The sequence below is a fragment of the Nycticebus coucang genome, chromosome 18 (assembly GCF_027406575.1).
Source record: "Nycticebus coucang isolate mNycCou1 chromosome 18, mNycCou1.pri, whole genome shotgun sequence".
NCBI lineage: Eukaryota > Metazoa > Chordata > Mammalia > Primates > Lorisidae > Nycticebus > Nycticebus coucang.
Window position 1 is genome coordinate 17297041 of NC_069797.1, and position 25794 is coordinate 17322834.

Genomic DNA, 25794 nt, shown 5'->3' on the forward strand with positions numbered 1-25794 from the left:
TGGAGAATATTGATAAGTCTGGTGGAATTTTGGGTATCGAGTTTTTCAAAGGTTCAGTGGACATTTTTAATCCTTTCGCCAGTGTGGAAGTTGGAGTTTGATCCAAAGTTTCTGAGTGCCTTTACTTTTGTGGTATAGGATTGGGTTGGTCATTGTGGAGGATAGGACTGAGAATATCCTGAAGAGCTGGTTTGGTTAGGGCAAATTTCTTCAACATATGAATGTCATTAAAGTATTTAATTTCTCCATCATAGATGAAACTCAGTTTAGCTGGATACAAGATCCTGGGTTGAAAGTTATTTTGCTTTAGGAGATTAAAAGTCGATGACCACCCTCTTCTGGCTTGAAAAGTTTCAGCAGAGAGATCAGCAGTTATTCTAATATTCTTCCCTTTGTATGTAATGGTTTTCTTTTGCCGGGCTGCTTTCAGAATCTTCTCCTTCATGTTAACTTTAGTGAAGCTAATTATGATATGCCTGGGGATGACTTATTGGGGTTGAATCGTGCTGGGGTTCTGAAGCTGCCTACTATCTGAATTTCAGAATCTCTAGGCATGTCTGGAAAATTTTCTTTCATAATTTCATGCAGAAGGGCCTCTGGGCCCTTCGAGGCCACTTCATCATTTTCAGAAATTCCAATTATTTGTATATTACTCTTCTTCGAATTATCCCAGAGCTCTCTGAGGGAATGATCCATTTTTGCTCTCCATTTCTCTTCCTCTTTGAGAGTTTGGGAGCGTTCAAAGGCTTTATCTTCAATGTCAGAAATCCTTTCTTCTGCTTGCTCCATTCTGTTGCTGAGGGATTCTACTGTATTTTTCATATCTTTGAGGGCTGTAAATTCTTGCTTTAGTGTGTCTAAGTATATGGTAGTTTTGTCTTCAAATTTGTTAAATTCTTGACACAACTTTTGAATTTCACCTTGAATTCTTAATTCCATTTTATTAATCTTGGCTGCAATCCAAATTCTGAATTCAATTTCTGACATCTCAGCCAGTTGTTTATGAATGGGCTCTTCAATTACATCTGCTGTATCTTTTCTTGGGGGGGGGTTGATCTATTCTGGTTATTCATGTTACCAGAGTTTTTCCACCGATTCCGCCCCATGGTTATTTTACTCCCTTTGATTTTTCCCCTGGGGCTTTATCCAGGTCCCGTACAGTGTTGTGGCTTGAGAAACTGGGACCCTGTCTTGTGTGGTGGGGCTAAGTGGTTCTGTCTTGTTTTCAGCTGGTTTCTGTTCGACCCTAGTGTAACATTTACTCTGGGTTGAAGTCTCAGCTGTGTGGAAAAACCAGCAATTAAGTCACTCCACCCGCCCATCTCTGGCACCAATTGGAAAAGGAAAACCAAATCTTCCTACAACCGCACACCCAGGGCACCGCCTGAAAAGTGCTCAGTCTATTGGTTCAGTTCAAAACGGTCCAAATCAATTGTCTCAATCGGCACCTGTCTTGGGTGGGAGAGTTCAAGAAGTCTCTGGGAACTGGATCACAGGAGTCTGGTGACTCCTCTGATATGGCTCACTCCAGTGCTGTGTGGAGTCAGGAGGAGCCACCTAGCAAATAGATCAGTCTGGGAAGGTCGATGTCTCCTTCCCCACTTTGCCTCTCCATCGGACTCAGTCACTGGTATCTCTGCAGATGGCTGACCTAGTTGCCTGTAGTGAACAGATACTCCAGGGGTTTGCACCTGCCTGAATCGCAAGGAAATTTGCCAGGCCTCTGCAGTCTGCCACTATCTAGCAGAAGGAGGTGAGGCCTTACATCCTTGGGTGCTTGATGCAGGTGGGGGGTGGGGGTGTTCACTCAGGCTTAGCCCCACCCCGATTGATGTTGCTAACAGAACAGAACAGACAACTTTGCGGGATTCTGTCTCTGTTTCTGCTAAAATTGTCTGTAGAAGACAGGCTGTTCTGAGTTCAAATGTCTTTGCTGCTGGAGGTTTGTGTCCGATTACCTCTCTGAGTCGGCCCTGCCCTGGAAGCTTCCCGGGTCTGTGAGCAGCGTCAGGCAAATCCTTTGCTCACTGGTGGCCTCCTCTGGTTGCCCAGGGAGACAGGGGGTGTGGCTTCAGAATATCCAGAAGTGAGATGTTTTGCTGTTAATAAAAAATGGCTGTTGATCCGCCTCCAGGAACTGCCACTCTGGTGTGGGCACCCAGCCGACCCTTTTCTCCTCGGTCTCACGCCCCAGAGTCAGCACTGACCAGCTGCAGTTTATGCCCTGTCCATACCCCTCGAGAGATCACCCACAAATCAGGACTCCTGGGTGCCAAGCCTCCAGGTCTGAGAGTGGGGGTGAAGGAGAGTGCTGAGGCCCAGAGCTGTAGGTATCGAGAACACAGAGTTCCACACAGTTTTATGCCTGGCCACACCACTGCCAGAAGACAACCGCAGCTCCAAGGTCTCAGGGAACCACTGGTCTGGAGCGGTTTCCTTCTAGCCGACCATCCTCTCCTTGCTTCCATGCCCCAGAGACAGTGCAGCTCAGGGACTGTCCACACCCCATGAGAAATCACCCAAGAATCCAGACTCCTGGGGGGCAGGCCCCAGACCCCCAAGTGAGAGTGGGGGGGAGTGCTGGGAGCTCAGCGCTGGAAACGGGGAAGCTACAGTTTCACTTAGTTTTACACCTGGCCATATTGTTGCCCAAGGAGGGCTGCTGCACTGCTCCACAGGGAAGTGCTGCCGAGGTGTGACTCCCTCTTAGCCGGTGCCCTCTCCTCACTTGCGTGCCTCAGAGTCAGCACTGACCAGTTGTAGCTCGGGCACTGTCCACTCCACTTGAGAAATCACCCAAGAATCCGAACTCCTGGGGGAAAGGCCTCCAGACCTCAGTGTGAGTGGGGGGGAGTGTTGGGAGTTCAGGGTTGCTGGCAAAGGATATTTAAAGTTTTATACAGTTTTATGCCTGGCAGGAGAATGCCATGGCACCCTAGTAGGGGAGGTAGGTCCAGTTTTTAGAAGGTCTCTCCTGTGGAGTGTAGTGGGAGGGCCTTTAATTTCTGCCCGTTTGTTTGTTTGGGGGGCTCTTGAGCCAGTCTCACGGGGGAGGGGGGACTCCCGTCCACTTGGTGATGGATTTTGTACCTTTTGTTTGCGTCCTTGTGGTCGCAGCTTGCCTCAGCGGTGTTGATGTGTGTTCTTCAACCTTCTCTCTTGGTGCAGCTCAAATCCACCAGGTTACTTACTAAATTTTTATCCCTTAACTCTCCTTCTCCACGGAAGCCTCTGTGGACAGCTGGCTTCAGTCCGCCATCTTGTCTCCCCTCCTTTAAATTCTGACCACCAGTGCACATATTAAGCAGTGATGGGAGGTAGGAAGGAGGCCACACCAAGGCCCGTGAAAACAGAAAAGAAATTAATGGCTAGTTCTTTATGTCCCAGCTCAATTGTGTTTTGGATTCCTAGAATGTGGCTTTGCCTTGGGAGGCTGAAAGCTTTTACTTTTCTTTGAAAGAGCCCAACAATCGACTCAGACCAGAATGAGTAAACTGTGACTCTCCGGCAGTTGCAGTTTGTTCTGATCCTCCTGTTACAGGAGAAGCACCAGGTTCCACCTGGAAAACTGAATATCGATGCTAGGAGAATATTAATAACAACACATGTGGGTTGTTCTCTGTGCCATGCATGTATCTGTGCTGACTAATTCATCCCAGAAACTGGCTGCCACCAGCTCCACCCTCTGCATGCGTGGAGAGAATATGATAGAGAGAGGGTAAGTTATTTGCCCATGGTCCCCCAGAAAATAGTGGCACAGTTATATTTCAAATCCTCAGTCTGTGTTCTTTTTTATCTTTACTTTGCTATTTTCAGTTTATTTTTATAAACCACCTTATTGTGGCATGATTGACATACAAAAAAGCTGCACATACTGAATGCATACAGCGTGATGTATTTGAAGGTCAGTATACGCCTGTGAAACCTTTACCGTAATCTATGCATGAGACCTATCACCTTCACAGTTCAAACCTATCATTGCCTTCTTATTTATCTGGCTGTTGTTGTTGTCTTAGTTTTTGTTTTGCGACGAGAACACCTAACGTAAGATCTCTCCCCTTTGCAAATTTCCTTAGAGAAGAAGGAAATCTTGCTATTTGCAACAACACGATGACAGGGGAGGACATTCTGTTCAGTGGAAGGATCCAGGCATAAGAGGACAGAGCCTGCACGACAGCACTTACATGATGAATCGAAAATAGTCAAATTCATAGAAGCAGGGAGAGGTGCCAGGCACAGAGGAGAGGGACTGAGAAGTATGGACCAAAGGGTACGGAGTTTTGGTTGTACAAGATGAGTAAGTCAAAGGTGAGTAGACCTCTCAGCAGAGCACCTGTTGTTACTAGAACTCTAATGTATGCTTAAAACTTTACTAACACAATCCATGTTCTTCACCTCCAGATAATATTGCCTGATGGCTAGAGTTGGTTGTAGGAGACTGGTTTACATAATACTGAGTGTGTTGTTTCTGGATAAAATGTCTTTTATTTAGAGGAAAATAAGTGAAGAAAAAGGCTGAGACTACAGGAAGGACGAGGGATAAGGTGCCAAGACATTTCAAGCCAACATCCCTCCCCACAGACAACATGAGGCTATAGCAACCAGCACCATGAGATAAACTTGGTTTAAACTTGGTTTCCTACTTGTAGCTGTCAATTAACCTTTGGTCCAACATTCTCTGAATGGTTCTGTGTTTGGGGGTATTGAAGAAACTATGGTTAACTGTGGCCTGGTATGTAGTGGTAAATGCTTGTTCTGGAAGGTTTTTAGAAGGCAAAGTGATGCCTTCTACTCCATCTCCTACAGCACAGCATCCTTCCACCTCTCTATAAAACATGCATCATCTGGCAAAGAAGTGTACACATACCAGCAGCTGTTCTACTGTTCAACTCTCCAAGAAATCAGAGACATGTATGCTCACTAACTCAAAAAGCCACAGCTCCCAACACACCATAACCCCATTCTGTCTCACTCCATGAGGCCCTTTGAGGGCGACTGATGTCTTTAGCAGAGTAATACATATTTAATTCTGACAGTTAGCTGGCCTGTCTTCTGAATCTTTTTGCTGGGGGATCCGTTTTCATTGCTGCAGATTTTGACATGGGTGTGGACCTCAGCACGTCTCCTTACCTGATCTTGGACCATTGCTCCACCAAAAGCCCAGATGGCAGCAAACACAAAATAAAGCTCGTAGGTTTCCTTGGGGCAGTCCACAGGGATGTCCTCCTCGGTCAGGAGACACTCCAGAAGGTGACACAGCATCTGTACCATGCTCTGCTCTGGGACTGGAATGATCTGCTTAAATCTGCGAAGAGGGAAGGGGGTGTGTTCTGAAACACCATGGGTGCCCCATGCTGGAGGTGGAGTCAGGCGGCTATGGAAGCCACTCAGTTTTTGGTGAAGTTTCTTGGGATTACAGATGACTAGGGTGCTAATTAAGCCTTTATTCCCATTAGGTAGTCTTGGGCTTGGGCTGTCCTGAGATGAAGATTCCTTTCCTCATCCCCTTTCCTCTGACACCCTCCCTCCACCCTCCCCTTCTTTTTCTATCAATGATCCCTTCACAGCCCTTGGGGGAATGTAGACAGCTTCAACAAAACCAGTAAATGCCTCGTTTTTCCCCCCTGAAATATCTTTTTAATTTTTTTGACAGATGAATGGGCAACAAACACATGGAAAAATGCTCACTGTCCCTAATCATCAGATAACTGCAAGTCAAAACCACTCTGAGATATCACCTAACCCCAGGGATAATGGCCCACATCACAAAGTCTCAAAGCTGCAGATGCTGGTGTGGATGTGGAGAGAAGGGAACACTTGTACACTGCTGGTAGGACTGCAAGCTAATATAGTGTCTATGAAAAGAAATATGGAGAATCCTTAAAGAGCTGAAAGTAGACCTTCTATTTGATCCTACAATCTCATTACTAGGTATGTACTCAGAAGAAAAATATCATTTTATCACAAGGACATTTGCACTAGAATACCTTACTTTTTCACTCCTTTCATAATTCCTTCAGTTGTCAAAAGGCACCTGAATTGGGTGCAATTCTGAGATATACCCTCTCACTCTATCACTTCAGAGAGTTTCCTCCATTTTAAACACACCAGAGTCTTATCTGGGGAATAGTAGAGTGGACCAGGAAGATGGTTATTTTATGCAATCATAGTTCAGTGAGCAGAGCTCCTCATCTGAAAACACACCTCCAGGACTGTGCCCTGGCCTGGCGTTTCTGCTGTTAGTTCTGGCTTTGGAGGTCTCAGCTGAAAGGCAGAGATCAAGACAGATATCAAGACACATCCTGGGCCCAACGGAACAGGAGTGTGCACGTCCACACACACACACAGACAGACAGACACACACCCCAGACGTGGAAACCCTAAGGAGACAGGAGTGTAGAGAGGTGCCTCTCTGGGCACTTTGTGCTCTAGTTGTCATGGCAAAGGAGGGGTGGGGCTTTCCTGGTAACCAGGTGTGGGCTGTGCACCTGAGGGGGTGTTCAAATGCTGGCTTAGGGGCTGCCTGGTGGGGTGAGGTAGACGGACAGGGCTCTTGAGGAGCAGCACATGATTGGTTAGTGAGAGGCAGGTACTTTCTTCAAGAAACAGCAGATAGGAGATCTCCAGTGACACAGGGGGTCCTAGGTGCTCTCAAAGCTCCCGCAGACCTGGAGTCAGTTTGTGAGATCAGCCACAGTCAGGGTAATGGAGCTGTACCAGTCGCAGTGAGGAAAGCCCTCTCCTGCCCCTTCCTCTCGTGTCCTTGTCCCCCTCCGACCCCGGGGAGCAGGCCACCGGCAGAGTAAGGAGAGAAGTAGAGATGCACCCCTTCCCCACTGCAGGCCTGAGCGGCCGGCTGAGGTAGAAGCTTCTGTGGCATGTGGAGTTTGCTTCTTCAAATTTTCACCAGATGGACATACACGAGTATATATGATTGTGTGACTAGAAGTGATCAGACCCCTTTTCATTACCAAAGAGAGACCAGAAGCATCACGGACATTGGCCTGGATTCCGTTCAGCCACATATAACAATTTTGAAGGAACAGCAGGAAACAAAATAAAGTGGCTTTAGCATCACCCCTATGGGGCCTGCTTATTCGACAAAAAAAAAATTAATATGTGTTGACATCAAACAGCTTTGCAGTAACAGGGCCACAGAAAGCTGGTGTTACGACACCATAAGTGTATACAACAGAAATAAGGCTTCGGAGTAAGAGCCTCTGTTGCTAACCGGCTGCAATGCCAGGGCAGCATCCATACCTCGACACCCTCCCCTGCCCTCTTAGGAGGATTCAAGAACAAAATGAAGTAACACTCAGCGCTGGCATCCATGAATGACAGCTATTATTATTTTATTTCCTTGATAACCATAGTGGTCAGAGCCTGGCAGGAGCATTGTCTCTGGACAGAGTCAATTCAGTCAGAATCAGCTCGGTGCCTGTAGCTCAGCGGCTAGGGCACCAGCTACATACACCGGAGCTGGAGTGTTCAAACCCAGCCTGGGCCTGCCAAACAACAATGACAACTACAACCAAAAAATAGCCGGGTGTTGTGGTGGGCACCTGTAGTCCCAGCTACTTGGGAGGCTGAGGCAAGAGAATGGCTTGAGCCCAAAAGTTTGAAGTTGCTGTGAGCTGTGATGCCATGGCACTCTACCAAGGGTTAGATAGCGAGACTCTGTCTCAAAAAAACAAAACAAATACAATTAGAATCTTCAGAGATTGCTGCAAAGGCCTGTGCACACCCTAGTACATACACACGCATACGCACACATACACATATGCGTGCACAAATACACCGGAATTTGGCATCTCTTGTTCTAAATGCCCAGAGTGAGAAACACATGGGACAAGTGTCTCAGGACAAAACAAAGCACAGGATAGACTATTTTCCTGAGACCCAACCCTTTCTTCCCTGGTTATTTTTATCTTTGCCACCCTTGCACATTTGTGTCACTGGCCACTCTTTCCCTCTGCCAGACCCCCTCAGCTACCAGGGCCACTTTATCTCGGTGTATTCCAAGACCACAGAGCTCATGAGCCGCTGGGGCAAAAAGCTCTTCACAGGCTTATGAAAATGTTGATGTTTGAAAAAATAATTATCAATCTTGAAATATAAAAACTATGAAATCAAAATTAATAAATGTTTCATTAAATATCTAAAATATACCACCAGGTCAACGATGTAACTGCAACTTGATTTTTAGTTACACAAAATTCACTTTTAATGTAGGTGGATTTTCTAGGGGTGGGCCATGAGGAGGAAGCGGGGCTGGGGCCCTCTTGCAACGTGCTCCTGGTGTCTGCAGTATGCTGTTCCCCTCGGGACTCTGCCATCTCCACAGCCATATCCTGTGCCTGACAGGTCAGCAGAAGAACAGCTAGGGACCAATGTGAGTGGTGGACTTTAATGTCTGGGATACATCACCCTGACTCTAACTGTGGAATCTTCCAGAGCTGTAAAGCTCTGAGTCACGCTGCCCTCACAGCACCAGCTCTGATGCCCATTCTTGGCTAAACTAGGGAGTGGGTGCCAGATTCGTGGAATGATGTAGCAAATGGTACAAAAAAGACAAAATCAGGCTGTGAGCATGGCAAGTCCTCCATGCCGACACATACGGTATTCTTGCATAATACATGTTCTCTGGGCTAAGAGTGATGAATCCCTTGTTTAAGTGATAGGTGGGCAGGGCTTGTTGCTTTTATTTTTACAAACCCATAAAACGAAAAGTGAACTCAGGGTCCAGCAAAGCAGGACTGGTCAAACAGTGCATTACACCTTAAACCCACTTTATCTAGGCCAAGGGTATCCAACCTGTGGCTATGGGCCTCATGCTGATTTTGTGAGGATGTCATTTTGCTTATCTGTGGTGTCAGCACAAAAAGTATGCACGGACCTTGTTTTGCTAATCAGCTTTTGTTAAGTCTCTGTGTATTTAATGTGTGGCCCAAGACAACTCTTCTTCCAATGTGGGGCAGAGAAAAAAATGTTGGATTCCTCTGCATTCTAGGCCACAAACACACAGCTGGGAATGGGGAGTGGTGTCGCCGACAAGTGTCACCTTCACCCTGGGTCTGTTGATGTGGCCTGTGGCTCATTCGCAGGAGGGCCAGAGACTCGTCCTGCATACCGAAGGATCCGGGTCTCACGATTGTTATCTGATTTTGCAGCAGACAGCCTCCTTCTGATACACCCGTAGGACTCACGAGAGGCACTTCGAAGCTTCCTCCTCTTTGCACACCTTGCTTCTTGCCTTGTCAGACAATAAGCTTCCCCTAGCCATCTCTATGTGTGTCCCCCTCTGCCATCTGCCATGCCTGGAAGGGGATGCTCTGGGAACATCTGACTTTGGGGACAGGACAGACCATCAGCAGGACAGCAGGTGTCAGCCAGTGAGCTCATGATTGCTGCTTTAACTTGCTGCCTTATTTCTTGGCCTACCTGGTTCTGAGTGTGTCTAAGCAGGTGGGAAGATACTTGTCAAACAGAATGGTCAGGTTGGCTTTCTCCATCTGCATTTCCCGCGTGTCAATCCAGCAGCTCACTGGTGGGTTCCATCCCAGGTCTGCTGGGTTGATGTACAGTATCCCTGTGGGCACCGAGAAGACTGTTCAGTGAATATTCCACACACGTGGGTATACTTGTCACCCCGGGGAGTTATCTTCTCTGTTTAGAAAATGTACAGAAGACTGGACTTAAAGAGAAATGAGTCTGCTACCGAGGAACAGCTCCAGTCGTCTGATAACAAATGAATGGAGGCAGGACCAAAGGACCCCAAGGCCATGTTTTGGCTCAGGAGGAGAAAAGGCTGGGACTGGTCACAGCACCTGACACGGAAGTATAGGATTGTGCAGTGGGGTGAATGGGGATCCTCCCAAAAGACACACCCCTGTCCTAACCCCTGGCCAAGGCAATCGTGCTTAGAAAAGGGGCCTTTGCAGGTAATTAGTTAAGGATCTTGGAGATGAGGTTATCCTAGATGATCTGGGTGGGACATTTACTAATTTCCTCTAAGAGACATAGGCAAGGAACACGCCTAGAAGTAAAGTCCATGTGAAGAGGGCAGAGACTGGAGTTATGGGGCTGCAAGCCAGGGAACAGGTATGCTGGAAGACGCTAGGAAGGATGCCAGGAAAGGCGCCAGCACTTTTGAAGGCAGCGTAGCTTTGCTTAATTTGATTTCCTATGTCTGACTTCTGGAATTGTGTGCAGAATAAAATTCTCTTGTTTTAAGAGCCACCAAGTTTGTGGTGATTTGTTACCTTTATAAGAACAGCCCTAGGAAACTGTTACAGAGTGGGAGAGACAAACCTCCAGGCCTGTGTTCACCTTAAAAGGGAATCTGATATTATTATAGATACTGAACAAGTTCATTGTTTAAATGACTTGTATTTGTTTTTATTATTTACCTAATTTTATTTTATTATTATTTAAAGAATAACAGCTTTTTTGAAGTATGATTGATCTATGAAAAAGTGCACATATTTAATGTATAGCATTTGATGAGTTTGGGCACACACATCTGTGGGTCATTACGAGAAAGTGTTGAGATACACATAAATCAAGAAATGTAAAATCCATGTGGAAGGAAACAATTGAAGCCCTCCCAGCAGCACCTATAAGCCGAGCAAGTTGACACATGTGTGGGCGAATCAGAAAGGATGCTGTCAGCTGTGTGTCTTGGTAGTGAAATAATGGACCATAATATATTCTGTCTCAAAACTTCCGCAGGGACCCAGAATTATACGCCTGTGAAACCATCACCACAATCAGAGTAATAAACATATCTGTCACCTCTAAGTTTTTTGTGTGTATGTGGGTTAAGAGCACTTAACGTGAACTCTATCCTCTTGACACAATTTTTTTTTTTTTGCAGTCTTTTGCCAGGGGTGGGTTTGAACCCGCCATCTCCAGCATATGGGCTGGTACTCTACTCCGCTGAGCCACAGGTGCCACGCCTCTTGACACATATTTTTAAGTATGGGCAGTTCCCGAGTCACAGACATCTGACTAGCACGTAATTTGCATTTATGAATGTCACCTATTACAGGTGATAGGTACTTGTTCCCACTTACATACAGATTCAGCTTAGGTGCAAACCTACAGAGTCCATCTTGCCTGTAACTCGGGGGCTGCCTGTACACAGTACGGTGCGTTAACTACAGGCACTGTGCCGCACAGCAGACCTCTAGAACTTATCATCCAGCATAAGCCAAACTTTGTGCCCATTCAACAGCAGGGCCCCCTCCTGTACTCAGGCCCTGGCAACGTCATTCTCCTCTCTGCTTCTTAAATTGGATTATTATGCCAAGCAAGCTCTTTTTATCCTCTAGTCTCTGCTAATCCATTTGGTTGGTGGAAGCAGAGAAAAACTTTAACGTATAAAGTTGCTATTTTGCACCAGGAGTTTTAGTAAGAACTGGTGACATTCAGTTGTCTCCACAGGGTATGGCTTTGAACAGGCCTAAAAGGAGCCTAATTGAGACACTTCTGTGCAGAGGACAGCTGTCCGGCTCAGGAGCTGTTTCCCTTCCTCTGACTACAGCACTTCTGAGTTAACAAAACCACCTGGCTGGGCCTTTACGTTGCTGGGCTGCCCTTGCAGATGTGGGTTAGGGCTGAGAACTAGGCCTGGGTTTTGGATGGTTGGGTTTCTGGCTCTGGCTCGGAGCTTCCCCCTGAGTCAGCAAAACCACGTGTAAATCTCAGAGGCACCTGTGTGAGCTGCCCGGCTCTTTGCTCGCTCTCTTGTTGGCCAGTACCTGCTCTGGAGACGGTTGCTGGAGTGGCCGTGCGCAGGTGGCTGATCTCAAAGAGGAGCCGCATGGTGGGGTTCAAAGGGATCCTCTCGTTGCTGGCCAGGGTCAGCACCTGGAAGCAGCAGGGAGGGGACCCACCAGGGAGGAGGGAGTTAGCGTGAGATCCCAGCTGGTGAGGACTCCTGTGATTATGGCTGGGTGGGATTATGGATGATTATTTTCTTCTTTGTGATGTCTTTTTTAAATTTTCTACAGTAAACCTCTCTCTCTTTTCTGGTATCTCCTACAACTCACCCGTGTGTGTGTGTGTGTGTGTGTGTGTGTGTGTGTGTGGTGTGCTGAATCAGGAAAAACATTATTTAAACAGTTTAAATTGATGCCGATGATCTGAATGAACTGCACCACAGGGAATAATGAAACTATTAGGAGAGTTAGGGTTTAATGTTACTACTGTTCCTTTTAAACTAGTCCATCTGGAAGAACACACTTTTATTCCCATGACTCTGTAAATGTTGAAGCTGTTTTAAAACTACTAATCTGGACGCACTTTCTGAACAAGTTTAGGGGCAGCCAATTTATTAGCATTGAGTTGGTTTCATTGTTTTCAAAAAAATAAAGTACACTCTCACTGGATAAATATTTGCCACCACAGAAGATGTTTAGCAGCAGATCTCTAGAAATTTCTTTATAAGGAACCTGACCTTCAGTTTCCTTATGTGTAACAAAGGAAAAGTAATAGGCCAAGCACTGCAGCTCATGCCTATAATTCTAGTACTCAGGTAGATTGCCTGAGCTCAGGAGTTCGAGATCGGCCTGAGCAAGAGTGAGATCTCTGTTACTAAAAAATAGCTGGACATATGGACCAGCTCCTCAGCAGGCTGAGGCAAGAGGATCACTTGAGCCCAAGAGTTTGAGGTTGCTGTGAGCTATGACGCCACAGCACTCTATCCAGGGTGACAAATGAGATTCTCTCTCAAAAAAAAAAAAAAGAAAAAAGGAACAGTAAAAATGATTTGGATAGATGATTTAAGATTCTTGTCAACTCTAATAATAAATGAATCTATGTGCAGAAGTTTCTGAAGGAAATTACAGCAATGCCAAAAAGTGGTAGGAGCCACGGTGGTGCCACGAAAGTGAGCAGAATTGCCTGTGGGAATGTGCTGTTCTGAGGCGTCTGGTAAAGACACCAGTGACAGCGCCTTACTCGGGACCAGCCCTTGTGGGGAATCTTGGTGTACAAATGTGGCATCGGGTAAAGACACCAGTGACAGCGCCTTACTTGGGGCCAACCTTTGTGGGGAATCTTGGTGTACAAATGTTGCTGCCACCCTGGTGAACTGGCTGCATCCACAGTGAGGCAGGGACCCTCCCCTGGGGTACCTTGTTATCATCCATGACAGTGTTCAGAGACTCAATCCACATGGGGTCGATGTCTCCATCCAGTAAGATCCACTTAGGCCCGTCATGGGTGATGTTGGCAAGCTCCCGCATGATGGAGGAGAACAGTCCTAAAAGCACCACCGACACCTTATTTTCCATTTTATTAATCATCATTCTCTTAACATAACTTTCCCCCATTAGCAATACGACTCAGGAAAAGGCATAGACAAGGCAGATCAGACCTGCTTTTGTATCTTGTTCTACCAAGAACTTTGATAGTGCTCAAGGTGTATTCTCTCCTCGCTCCATCTAACTTTCTGTAACATCGACAAGAGCAATGCCGGATGATAGTACTAATAGTAAGTAACGATCCATTGCATCCTTTCAGCAAGTGACTAAGACATGATGGAGTCAGGCAAAGTTTTTATCCTTTGTAATCGCAGCCCTGGCTTTGGGGGAAGGTTCAACGTGATTCTGATTATCAATTACATGAAATTTACATATTGATCTAAACCTTCCCAGTCAATAACATCACATCTTCATTTATTCAGGTATTGTTTTATATTAATTTTTTTTTTTTTTGCAGTTTCTGGCCTGGGCTGGGTTTGAACCCACCACTTCCGACATATGGGGCCGGCTCCCTACTCCTTTGAGCCACAGGCACCACCCCTTGTTTTATATAAATTTTATAAATTTTAAATCCATATTTCTTTGGGTAAATATATTCCTGAATATTTCATAGATTTTATTGCTACTGTGAATAAGATTTCCTGATGCTGTATTTCGATATTTATTTGGCTATTGCTAGTCTAGGGAAAAGTTACTAAATTTTGTGTATTTATTTTATATTCAGTTACTTTTAATATATTTTCTTACTAATTTTAGTGATTTTCTTCAACAAGGTCTCATGACTTTTCTAGGTATCAAGTTGCATAATGAGCAAAAAAATAATTACTTTCCTTTCCTCTAATTTATACCGTGTGTTCCATTTTGTTATGTTAGTACATTTTTTAGAACCACAATAAGCAATGAGGAATAATAATGTCGGTAATTGGCTGCCTTGAATTGTTCCTGATTTTAATGGAAACAGCTTTAGTGTACCATCATTCAGAACAATTTTGTTTTCATTTCAGCTTTAGGTACAAGAGTATGTATCATCATATGTTAGGGATTACCTTCTATTCCTATTTGACTTAGACATTTTCTATTAGGAATGGCTATTGAGTTTTAAGTATCTATTTATTGATCAAGTGATTTTTGCCCTTTGATTTGTCAATACTTTATGTTAATACTTTAAGAAATAATTGATCTATCGGAGGCGGAGCAAGATGGCAGCCGAGTAACAGCTTCCTTGCATCAGGGCACCGTGAGTCTGGGGAGATAGGACTCCAGGCATCTCTGGCTGGTGGGATCTGCCTATCATCACCCCTGAGAGGATACAGGGAGTCAGCGAGAGACTTCTGGACCCCAAGAGGAGGACTAAAACAGTGGAAAACCGGCAAGTGGTCGCGTGGGTTCAATCCGTCTAAACCCGCCCGCAACGGTAAGTTCAGTAGCAGTGAGACTGCAAACCAGAAAGGCCTTACCTGTGCACTGTTTTGGTGTCTTTGGACTTGGCACTCAGCTGAACTGCCTTGGGGAGAGCCTGAGCGGGAGTGCGGAGAAGTTTGGCCTTTGTCTAGGGCCCCAGTCTGAGCCGCTGAGCCAGACGGAGCTAATAGTTTGGCTCTGGGTCACAGGCAGACATTGTGAGCGATCTGCCCCGGCAAGCTCCGCCCTCAGGGTCGCAGAGCTAGAATTGGGTGGGAGCTGGTAACCCAGTGACCAAGTAGCCTAAGGGCGGGATCTGAGCCGCCTTGCAGCCCTAACCCTTGGGGGCAGAGGGAGACCAGTTTTGGCACACAGGGTAAGTGGATAGCCACTTCAGCAGTGATTCCAGTGACAAGCACTTCCCTGGGAAAGCTTCTGCTCAGCAAGTGAACAAGTTCAAAGTGCCTTTTAAGTGGGCTGAAGAGAGATTTAGGGTGTCTACCTGCTGGGGATTGAGAAACTAGCAGCCTCCAGTCGTATCAGAACTGTGATTAACATCTCATACCCCAGAAGACCACGTGTTGCCCAGACAATATTCAATAACATATACATACTGCTTTGTTTTTGGTTGTGGTTTTTTTTTTTTTTTTTGGTTTGGTTGTTTTTTTTTTTTTTTGTTTATTTTGATGTTGTTGATTGTTGTTTTGTTTTTTAAGTTCAACCTTTTTCATACAGATCCTTTTTCTTTCTCAATCTTTCTAGTTTAATTATAATTTCCCATTGCTGCCTATTTCAATAATTAGAACTTCATTTTTGTTAGTGTTTCTACTGCTATTATTTGGTTTTCCAGCCAATTTTATCCTGTAAAGTTTTCTGTTTGCTTGTTTTGGTTTGATTTATAGCATTTTTGTCTTTCCTATCTACTTGGTGGAGATGGGGTACTGGGTCTGATCAGGTTAGCAAAGAGCTGCTGACCTCAAGGGAACCACCCAACTGGGCACCCCCAGAAGGTGTGTTTTTTTTTTTTAAGGTTGTATCAAAGTACCTTACTGTACACCTATATTGCTCTGTCTCCGTCTCTCTGTGCCTCTCTTCTTTTTGTCAAAATTCCTTTTACCCACCCCCTCTCCTTTCTCTATTTTTCTTTTTTTTTATTATCACTCGGTCCTCCTTTCTTTCATCCCTTTTTTGCTCTTCAACCTTCTCACCCTTCTGGTGCTGTAACCCTTAGTCCACAGGCATGAGAACTTAAAGAGCAAGAGGAAGTGAAAGGAAAATTAGGGCATGGAAACAGATAAAAGAAATCACTCATGAGGAAGAATCAGCAGAAAACTCCAGGCAACATGAAGAACCAGTCCAGAACAACCCCGCCAAGGGACCATGAGGTAGCTACTACAGAGGATTCCACCTATACAGAAATGTTAGGAATGACAGAAAGGGAATTTAGAATACACATGTTGAAAACAATGAAAGAAATGATGGAAACAATGAAGGAAACTGCTAATAAAGTGGAAAATAACCAAAAGGAAATTCAAATCAAATAAGAGATGAACGATATGAGGAACATAAAAAGGATATAAAAGAGCTGAAGCAACTGAAACAGTCAATTAGGGAATTTAAAGATGCAATGGAAAGTATCAGCAACAGGTTAGACCATGCAGAAGAAAGAATTTCAGAGGTAGAAGACAAAGTTTTTGAGATAACTCAGATAGTAAAAGAGGCAGAAGAGAGAGAAAGCAGAACATTCACTGTCAGAATTATGGGACTTTATGAAGCGTTCCAACATATGAGTTATAGGAATTCCAGAAGGGAAAGAAGAATGCCCCAGAGGAATGGAAGCCATACTACAGAATATTATAAAAGAAAATTTCCCAAATATCACCAAAGATTCTGACACACTGCTTTCAGAGGGATATCGGACCCCAGGTCACCTCATCTCTAACTGAGCTTCTCCAAGACACATTGTGATGAACCTGTCCAAAGTCAAGACAAAAGAAAAGATTCTGCAAGCTGCCAGGAGTACGCGCCAGTTGACCTACAGGGGCAAATCCATCAGAGTGACCGCAGACTTCTCTAATGAAACTTTCCAAGCAAGAAGACAATGGTCATCTACCTTTAATCTACTTAAACAGAACAATTTCCAGCCCAGAATTCTGTACCCTGCTAAGCTAAGCTTCAAAATTGACAGAGAAATCAAATCATTTACGGATATACAAACATTGAGGAAATTCGCCACAACAAGACCAGCTCTACAGGAAATACTTCAACCTGTTCTGCACACTGACCACCACAATGGATCAGCAGCAAAGTAAGAACTCAGAAATTAAAGGACAGAACCTAACCTCCACACTGATGCAAAAGATAAAACTAAGCAATGGACTCTCACAAAATAAGATGAATAGAATACTACCACACTTATCAATTATCTCAATAAATGTTAATGGCTTGAATTCCCCACTGAAGAGACATAGATTGGTTGACTGGATTAAAAAACACAAGCCATCCACTTGCTGTCTGCAAGAAACACACCTAGCTTCAAAAGACAAATTAAAGCTCCGAGTCAAGGGTTGGAAGACAATTTTTCAGGCAAATGGAATTCAGAAGAAAAGAGGAGTTGCAATCTTATTTTCAGATACATGCAGATTTAAAGCAACTAAAGTCAAAAAAGACAAAGATGGTTACTTTATATTGGTCAAGGGAAAAATACAACAAGAAGACATTTCAATTCTAAATATTTATGCACCCAATTTAAATGCTCCCAGATTCTTGAAACAGACCTTACTCAGTCTGAGCAATATGATAACAGGGGACCTTAACACTCCTCTTACAGAGCTGGACAGATCCTCTAAACAGAAATTAAACAAGAATATAAGAGACTTAAATGAGACCCTACAACAACTGTGCTTGATAGACGCATATAGAACACTCCATCCCAAAGATAAAGAATATACATTCTTCTCATCACCCCATGGAACATTCACCAAAATTGATCATATCCTGGGACACAAAACAAATATCAACAGAATCAAAAGAATTGAAATTTTACCTTGTATCTTCTCAGACCATAAGGCACTAAAGGTGGAACTCAACTCTAAAAAAAATGCTCGACCCCACCCAAAGGCATGGAAATTAAACAATCTGTTGAATAACAGATGGGTGCAGGAAGAAATACAACAGGAAATCATTAACTTCCTTGAGCATAACAATAATGAAGACACAAGCTACCAAAACCTTTGGGATACTGCAAAAGCAGTTTTGAGAGGAAAATTCATCACTTTAGATGCCTACATTCGAAAAACAGAAAGAGAGCACATCAACAATCTCACAAGAGATCTTATGGAATTGGAAAAAGAAGAACAATCTAAGCCTAAACTCAGTAGAAGAAAAGAAATATCCAAAATCAAATCAGAGATCAATGAAATTGAAAACAAAAGAATCATTCAGAAAATTAATGAAACAAGGAGTTGGTTTTTTGAAAAAATAAATAAAATAGATAAACCATTGGCCAGACTAACGAGGAATAGACAAGTAAAATCTCTAGTAACCTCAATCAGAAATGATAAAGGGGAAATAACAACTGATCCCACAGAGATACAAGAGATCATCTCTGAATACTACCAGAAACTCTATGCCCTGAAATTTGACAATGTGAAAGAAATGGATCAATATTTGGAATCACACCCTCTCCCTAGACTCAGCCAGGAAGAAATAGAGCTCCTGAATAGACCAATTTCAAGCACTGAGATCAAAGAAACAATAAAAAATCTTCCAACCAAAAAATGCCCTGGTCCAGATGGCTTCACTCCAGAATTCTATCAAACCTTCAAGGAAGAGCTTATTCCTGTACTGCAGAAATTATTCCAAAAAATTGAGGAAGAAGGAATCTTCGCCAACACATTCTATGAAGCAAACATCACCCTGATACCAAAACCAGGAAAAGACCCAAACAAAAAGGAGAATTTCAGACCAATCTCACTCATGAATATAGATGCAAAAATTCTCAACAAAATCCTAGCCAATAGATTACAGCTTATCATCAAAAAAGTCATTCATCATGATCAAGTAGGCTTCATCCCAGGGATGCAAGGCTGGTTTAACGTACAGAAGTCTATAAATGTTATCCACCATATTAACAGAGGCAAAAATAAAGATCATATGATCCTCTCAATAGATGCAGAAAAAGCAATTGATAAAATCCAGCATCCTTTTCTAATTAGAACACTGAAGAGTATAGGCATAGGTGGCACATTTCTAAAACTGATTGAAGCTATCTATGACAAACCCACAGCCAATATTTTACTGAATGGAGTAAAACTGAAAGCTTTTCCTCTTAGAACTGGAACCAGACAAGGTTGTCCTCTGTCACCTTTACTATTCAACGTAGTACTGGAAGTTCTAGCCAATACAATTAGGCAAGACAAGGAAATAAAGGGAATCCGAATGGGAGCAGAGGAGGTCAAACTCTCCCTCTTTGCTGACAACATGATCTTATACTTAGAGAGCCCCAAGGACTTAACCACAAGACTCCTAGAAGTTATCAAAATATACAGTAATGTTTCAGGATATAAAATCAATGTCCACAAGTCAGTAGCCTTTGTGTACACCAATAACAGTCTAGATGAGATGCTAATTAAGGACACAACTCCCTTCACCATAGTTTCAAAGAAAATGAAATACCTAGGAATATACCTAATGAAGGAGGTGAAGGACCTCTATAAAGAAAACTATGAACTCCTCAGAAAGGAAATAGCAGAGGATATTAATAAATGGAAGAACATAGCATGCTCATGGATGGGAAGAATCAACATTGTTAAAATGTCTATACTTCCCAAAGCAATCTACCTATTCAATGCCATTCCTATCAAAATACCAACATCGTACTTTCAAGATTTGGAAAAAATGATTCTGCGTTTTGTATGGAACCGGAAAAAACCCCGTATAGCTAAGGCAATTCTCTGTAACAAAAATAAAGCTGGGGGCATCAGCATACCAGATTTTAGTCTGTACTACAAAGCCATAGTGGTCAAGACAGCATGGTACTGGCACAAAAACAGAGACATAGACACTTGGAATCGAATTGAAAACCAAGAAATGAAACTAACATTTTACAACCACCTGATCTTTGATAAACCAAACAAGAACATACCTTGGGGGAAAGACTCCCTGTTCAATAAATGGTGTTGGGAGAACTCGATGTCTACATGTAAAAGACTGAAACTGGACCCACACCTTTCCCCACTCACAAAAATTGATTCAAGATGGATAAAGGACTTAAATTTAAGGCATGAAACAATAAAAATCCTCCAAGAGGGCGGCGCCTGTGGCTCAGTTGGTAGGGCGCCGGCCCCATATGCCGAGGGTGACGGGTTCAAGCCCGGCCCCGGCCAAACTGCAACCAAAAAATAGCCGGGCGTTGTGGCGGGCGCCTGTAGTCCCAGCTACCTGGGAGGCTGAGGCAAGAGAATCGCTTAAGCCCAGGAGTTGGAGGTTGCTGTGAGCTGTGTGAGGCCACAGCACTCTACAGAGGGCCATAAAGTGAGACTCTGTCTCTACAAAAAAAAAAAAAAATCCTCCAAGAAAGCATAGGAAAAACACTGGAAGATATTGGCCTGGGGAAAGACTTCATGAAGAAGACTGCCATGGCAATTGCAACAACAACAAAAATAAACAAATGGGACTTCATTAAACTGAAAAGCTTCTGTACAGCTAAGGAGACAATAATCAAAGCAAAGAGACAACCTACACAATGGGAAAGGATATTTGCATATTTTCAATCAGACAAAAGCTTGATAACTAGGATCTATAGAGAACTCAAATTAATCCACATGAAAAAAACCAACAATCCCATATATCAATGGGCAAGAGACATGAATAGAACTTTCTCTAAAGACGACAGACGAATGGCTAACAAACACATGAAAAAATGTTCATCATCTCTATATATTAGAGAAATGCAAATCCAAACAACCCTGAGATATCATCTAACCCCAGTGAGAATGGCCCACATCACAAAATCTCAAAACTGCAGATTCTGGTGTGGATGTGGAGAGAAAGGAACACTTTTACACTGCTGGTGGGACTGCAAACTAGTACAACCTTTTTGGAAGGAAGTATGGAGAAACCTCAAAGCACTCAAGCTAGACCTCCCATTTGATCCTGCAATCCCATTACTGGGCATCTACCCAGAAGGAAAAAAATCCTTTTATCATAAGGACACTTGTACTAGACTGTTTATTGCAGCTCAATTTACAATTGCCAAAATGTGGAAACAGCCTAAATGCCCACCAACCCAATAATGGATTAACAAGCTGTGGTATATGTATACCATGGAATACTATTCAGCCATTAAAAAATATGGAGACTTTACATCCTTCGTAGTAACCTGGATGGAAGTGGAAGACATTATTCTTAGTAAAGCATCACAAGAATGGGGAAGCATGAATCCTATGTACTCAATTTTGATATGAGGACAATTAATGACAATTATGGTTATGGGAGGGAAACAGAAAGAGGGATGGAGGGAGGGGGGTGGGGCCTTGGTGTGTGTCACACTTTATGGGGGCAAGACATGATTGCAAGAGGGACTTTACCTAACAATTGCAATCAGTGTAACCTGGCTTATTGTACCCTCAATGAATCCCCAACAATAAAAAAAAAAAAAAAAAAAAGAAATAATTGATCTATCCTTACATTCCTGAAATGGCTTTTACTTGGTCAAAATATATTATTCTTTTGCGATAACTAAATATTTTATTTAGAATTTCTGCATCTATATTAATAAATAAAATTAGACTTCTGGGGTTCTGACATAGAAGTTGATATTAAGATTATTCCTTCCATAAAATGATTTGAGATCTATCTTTTTATGACTCTGAAATTATTTGGGTTTTTTTCTGCTACTATTTTGAAATTTTCCTTTTCATTAGTTTGCTCAAGTTTTCTACTTCTAATTGAGTAAATTTTGTTAATTTATATTTTGCTAGGGGTTCATCTATTTCTTTTATTAAATACTTTTTCAAATATGTATCATCTAATTAAATATTCTCTTCTAGTTTAATATTGTCTGCATCTACTGTTATACCTCCTTTTTAATTCCTAATCATACATATTTTTACTCTTTTTCCCCCTTTAATCATATTTGCAATGGATTTACTTTATTGGTCTTTACAAAGAACCAGTATTTATATTTATTTATATTTTCTGTAATTTTAAAATATTCCTCTGTCTAATTTCAGTTTTTACCTTTATTATTTTCCTTTTCCTCATTTTCTTCATGTTTAGTTTGAGTAATTTCTTAGTATGCATACTAACTTCCTGTATGCCCAGCCTACCCTTATAATAGAGCAAGTTCTAAGTTTTTCCTTATAGGTTTTAGATGGTCCAACAGGTTTTTGTTTTTGATGGTCCAACAGGTTTTTATTTTGCTCTTTTCATTACTCCATAAGGGAGTTGCAATTTAATTTCTTTTTGATGCAGAGGTTAAGAGAGCATTTCTTGACTTGCAAGTAGTTAAATTATTTTTGAAGATTTTCTAGTTATTTGTTTTTAATTCTATTGCATTATTACCAGAGAAATAATGTGACCTGTAAATTGATACATCTGAATTCATTATAGCTTCCTCTGTAGCCAATTGAATTTTTGGAAAATTTCCATGAATCAACCAAGAAAGGAATATTTTCTATTTATAGGATGTGAAGTTCTATAACTTTGTTTATATTGAGTATGATGATAAGTTGCCAATTTTTATATCTCTATATGTACTTATTTTTCTGTGTACTAGAACTACCCAATTTTGAAAAAAGATATATTAAAATAACTGACTTTTCAAGTTCTCTTAAATATTTTTAAAAGTCTATATTCCATTTACTTGGGACTTAACTTGTTCAATGAATACAGATTTATGGGTATTGCATTTCTTTTTCAACTTCCCCAGATTTAATGTACAAATTTAATCAAATCTTAATTAGAATTTCAAGTTTGAGATTATATTATTAAGCTTAAATTTAATATGAAAAAAGAAGTGCTTCAGACAAGTCAAGGAAATTATAAGAGATTATTGGAGAGGGACTTATCAGATATTAAACTATGTTATAAAATGATTATAATTGAATTCAAATGATATTAGTATAGGATTAAATGAAAAGGTAAGTGGAACAGAATAGAGGGACCAGGATCAGATCTCAATATACATATGCAATTTAATAAATGACAAGCTGGTGTTTAAATTCAGAGGGAAATGATGGTTTACTTAATAAATGGTGCTATTACAATCAATTATCCATCTGGAAGGAAATAAAGTTGATTTTCTACCCTACCTCGTACTAAGCCCCAACATAAATTCCAGATGGATAAAAAAATGTTGATGTAAAAAGAATCCTTATTGATCAAATTTATGATAAAATATCTGTAGCTGAAAGTTAGAAAAAGTCATAAACTAAATAGGAAACCCAGATGCTAGGAAGACAAAACAGACATAATTTCCATTTTAAAAAATTGAACAGCAAAATATGCCATGAAATGTCTATAGGCGAAGGACAGGGTGGGGGAACATTAGGAAAGGGTTAATATCTTTGGAATGTGGGCTCGGCACCCATAGCTCAGTGGCTGGGATACCAGCCATATACATCAGGGCTGGCGGGTTTGAACCCGGCCTGGGCCTGCTAAACAACAAGGACAACTACAGCAAAATATAGTTGGTTGTTGTGGCAGGCACCTGTAGTCCCAGTACTTGGGATGCTGAGGCAAGAGAACTGCTTAAACCCAAGAGTTTGAGGTTCCTGTGAGCTGTGACGCCATGGTACTCTACTGAGGGCGACATAGTGAGGCTCTGTCTCAAAAAAAAAAAAAAAAAAATAAGAAAAGAAAATATATATTGGCATGTGAAAAAAAACAAGGGGAAATACGATCACAAAAGGGCTTGTTATTACTGAGATCAATAAGAAGGAAAAGCTGCTAAACCTCACTAGTAGTCAGCAAAATAAATTAGAAACAGTGCTTGCTCAATCGCCTTATTCTAGGCTTCTGATCGAAGGTCCTAAATTAGGGCAATCCAGACAGTTTGACTGTGATGTACTCAGATGTTGAAATGTTGGGAGGGAGCTGAGATTGCTTCATTCCAGAAGCCGCACGTGTTTTAGAGAGAGGTCACTATCAGCTAGGAGGGTTTTCTCCATTTATTTTCTGCACTCTTCCAGTGACAGAGCGCCCTTAACAACACCCATCAATGATACTTAATTCTTTGAAGGTGAAACTAAGATCACACTGAGTGAACATGGTTTTAGGGTCCTCTGAGATGGTGTAGAAGTGGGTGTGTTTCTATTGAGTGTGTGTAAGTCTTCAGTGTCACCAGGGGCTTGTTGTGGGTCCAGGAGTTCTGTAGCACGTAGATTTCTGTGCTATGGCTACAGCACTACGCCTTTCAGTGCTGGGTGATGCTGATTGGGGAGAGCTGCTCTCTGTGGGTTACTAGATTGCACCACGTTTTTGGGAACAAGCCATGGGCTTCCCTCCCCAGCGAGCCAGGCAGTGTAGCACCTCTAATCCCTGCTTTATGCTGATGCCTGGCGTGCTCTAGCCTCCTTAAATGCACGCTATCCAAGGCAGCAGGAAGACATCTCTTACCATCCTTCCATTCTCGTGTGGCTGGATTAATGATGCCGAAGAGCTCGTCATTTGTAACAGCTTTGGGATTGAGGTCAGTCCAGACAGGGCGGTGTTTCATGATCTGATAGGTCTTGTGCAAGGACCTCAGTACCTGTGACTTGCCGGTGCCAGCGCCACCCACCACGAACACGGAATGTCTCACCGCCAGCAGCTCCTCCAGCTGGACCACCTGGGGAGACAGGAGATTCAGCCAGAGGGACCAGTCCGTCACTTACCTGCATCCCAACTACTGTCCTGTGAGTAAGGCTGGTGTCTGAAGTGAGACCTGAAGTCCACAGAGGATGTGATGGGGTCTGAGATGTGGGGGAAACAGGATCCATTTATTTGCTTATTCATCATTTGGTCACATACTTATTAGTCATCAAGTAAATAAGAGAGAGTGTACAAGGTGAGGGGGGTTCAGAGGGGACTCTCCTGCCCTCCATGGCCTGACAGTCTGGATGGGAAGGGAAGTCATCTTGACAGATCACTGTAACGTACGATGGGGAGTGCTGCAGCAGAGAGATTTGAAAAGAGCTGTGGAGGCAGAGGGAACAATCGATTCTGTGCAGGTAAAGGGAACATGGAAAGGCTTCACAGAGCAAGGAGCACTTGAACAGGGGTTCCACAGATGTGTAGGAGTTTTCCTAGAAGATGTGCAGGAGGAAAGAGACTTCAGGCAGAGGGTGACCGAGCATGACATGTTTGGCCAGATGGTTTGCTGAGTCAAGAAGCCCTGTGGGGACAAGGGTAACACTGAAGGTCTCATCACCTTGGTGAGACCTGCCTCCAGGCCCAGCTGTCCAGGCTGCTGTAGGAGTTGGCCTACTGAGGAACTCTGAGCAGCCACTGCCATCAATCACTTTGTCCCTTCAGTGGTTTCTCCATCACTTTGGCCTTGAACTCCGAAATCCTCAGACTGGCTTACAAAGCCCTTTGGGTGTCCGGCCCACCCCAGCCTCCAGTCTTATCTGTTATTCCTGAATATGCACATTCCAGCCAGACAACCACGGGGAGCCACTCAGGGGTGCTCGTTCCTGTGCTCCTGCACCTTCTGCTCAGAGGTTACCTTCCTCCTGCTTTCCACGGTTCAACCCCTGCTCACTTCCTGGGAATCTGCCAGCCTGGCGTAGGTGTCCCGACATGCAGCCCACCTCCTGGCATCCCACAATACCACAAAGGTTGTTTTTCTGTCTCCCTATTTGATTATTAGCTCCTCAAAAGCAGGTGGGGCTGGGATTCTTTTCTCTCTTCCTGCAGTGTCTGGCAGAGAACCTGCACATGCCCGGTGCTGAACAAGTATTTGTTGAGAACACGAAGGATGGCTGGAAGCATTAGATGGGCCTGGTCAGCAGAGGACTTGTGTACCAGCGTCAGATACATTTGAACTTTATTGTGGATCAGGTCTTTTCATCTTTTGCACTAATAAGATCCTTAGCAGAAGAAAACTGAAGTGAAAAAACAGTGTACCAAATGTAGACAG

The 25794-nt window shown here is 43.1% G+C and overlaps 1 protein-coding gene across 1 annotated transcript in view; it reads right to left on the reverse strand.

Moving 5' to 3' along the window:
* DNAH9 (dynein axonemal heavy chain 9) overlaps positions 1 to 25794 on the reverse strand; it is a 377510-nt gene that overhangs the window by 182331 nt on the left and 169385 nt on the right. Inside the window, exons 32-36 of the mRNA XM_053569797.1 lie at positions 24291 to 24501; positions 13140 to 13267; positions 11763 to 11871; positions 9442 to 9589; positions 5131 to 5305 (exon numbers count right to left, since the gene is read on the reverse strand). Coding sequence (XP_053425772.1) covers positions 5131 to 5305; positions 9442 to 9589; positions 11763 to 11871; positions 13140 to 13267; positions 24291 to 24501 — 771 coding nt within the window. The remainder of the gene's footprint in view (positions 1 to 5130; positions 5306 to 9441; positions 9590 to 11762; positions 11872 to 13139; positions 13268 to 24290; positions 24502 to 25794) is intronic.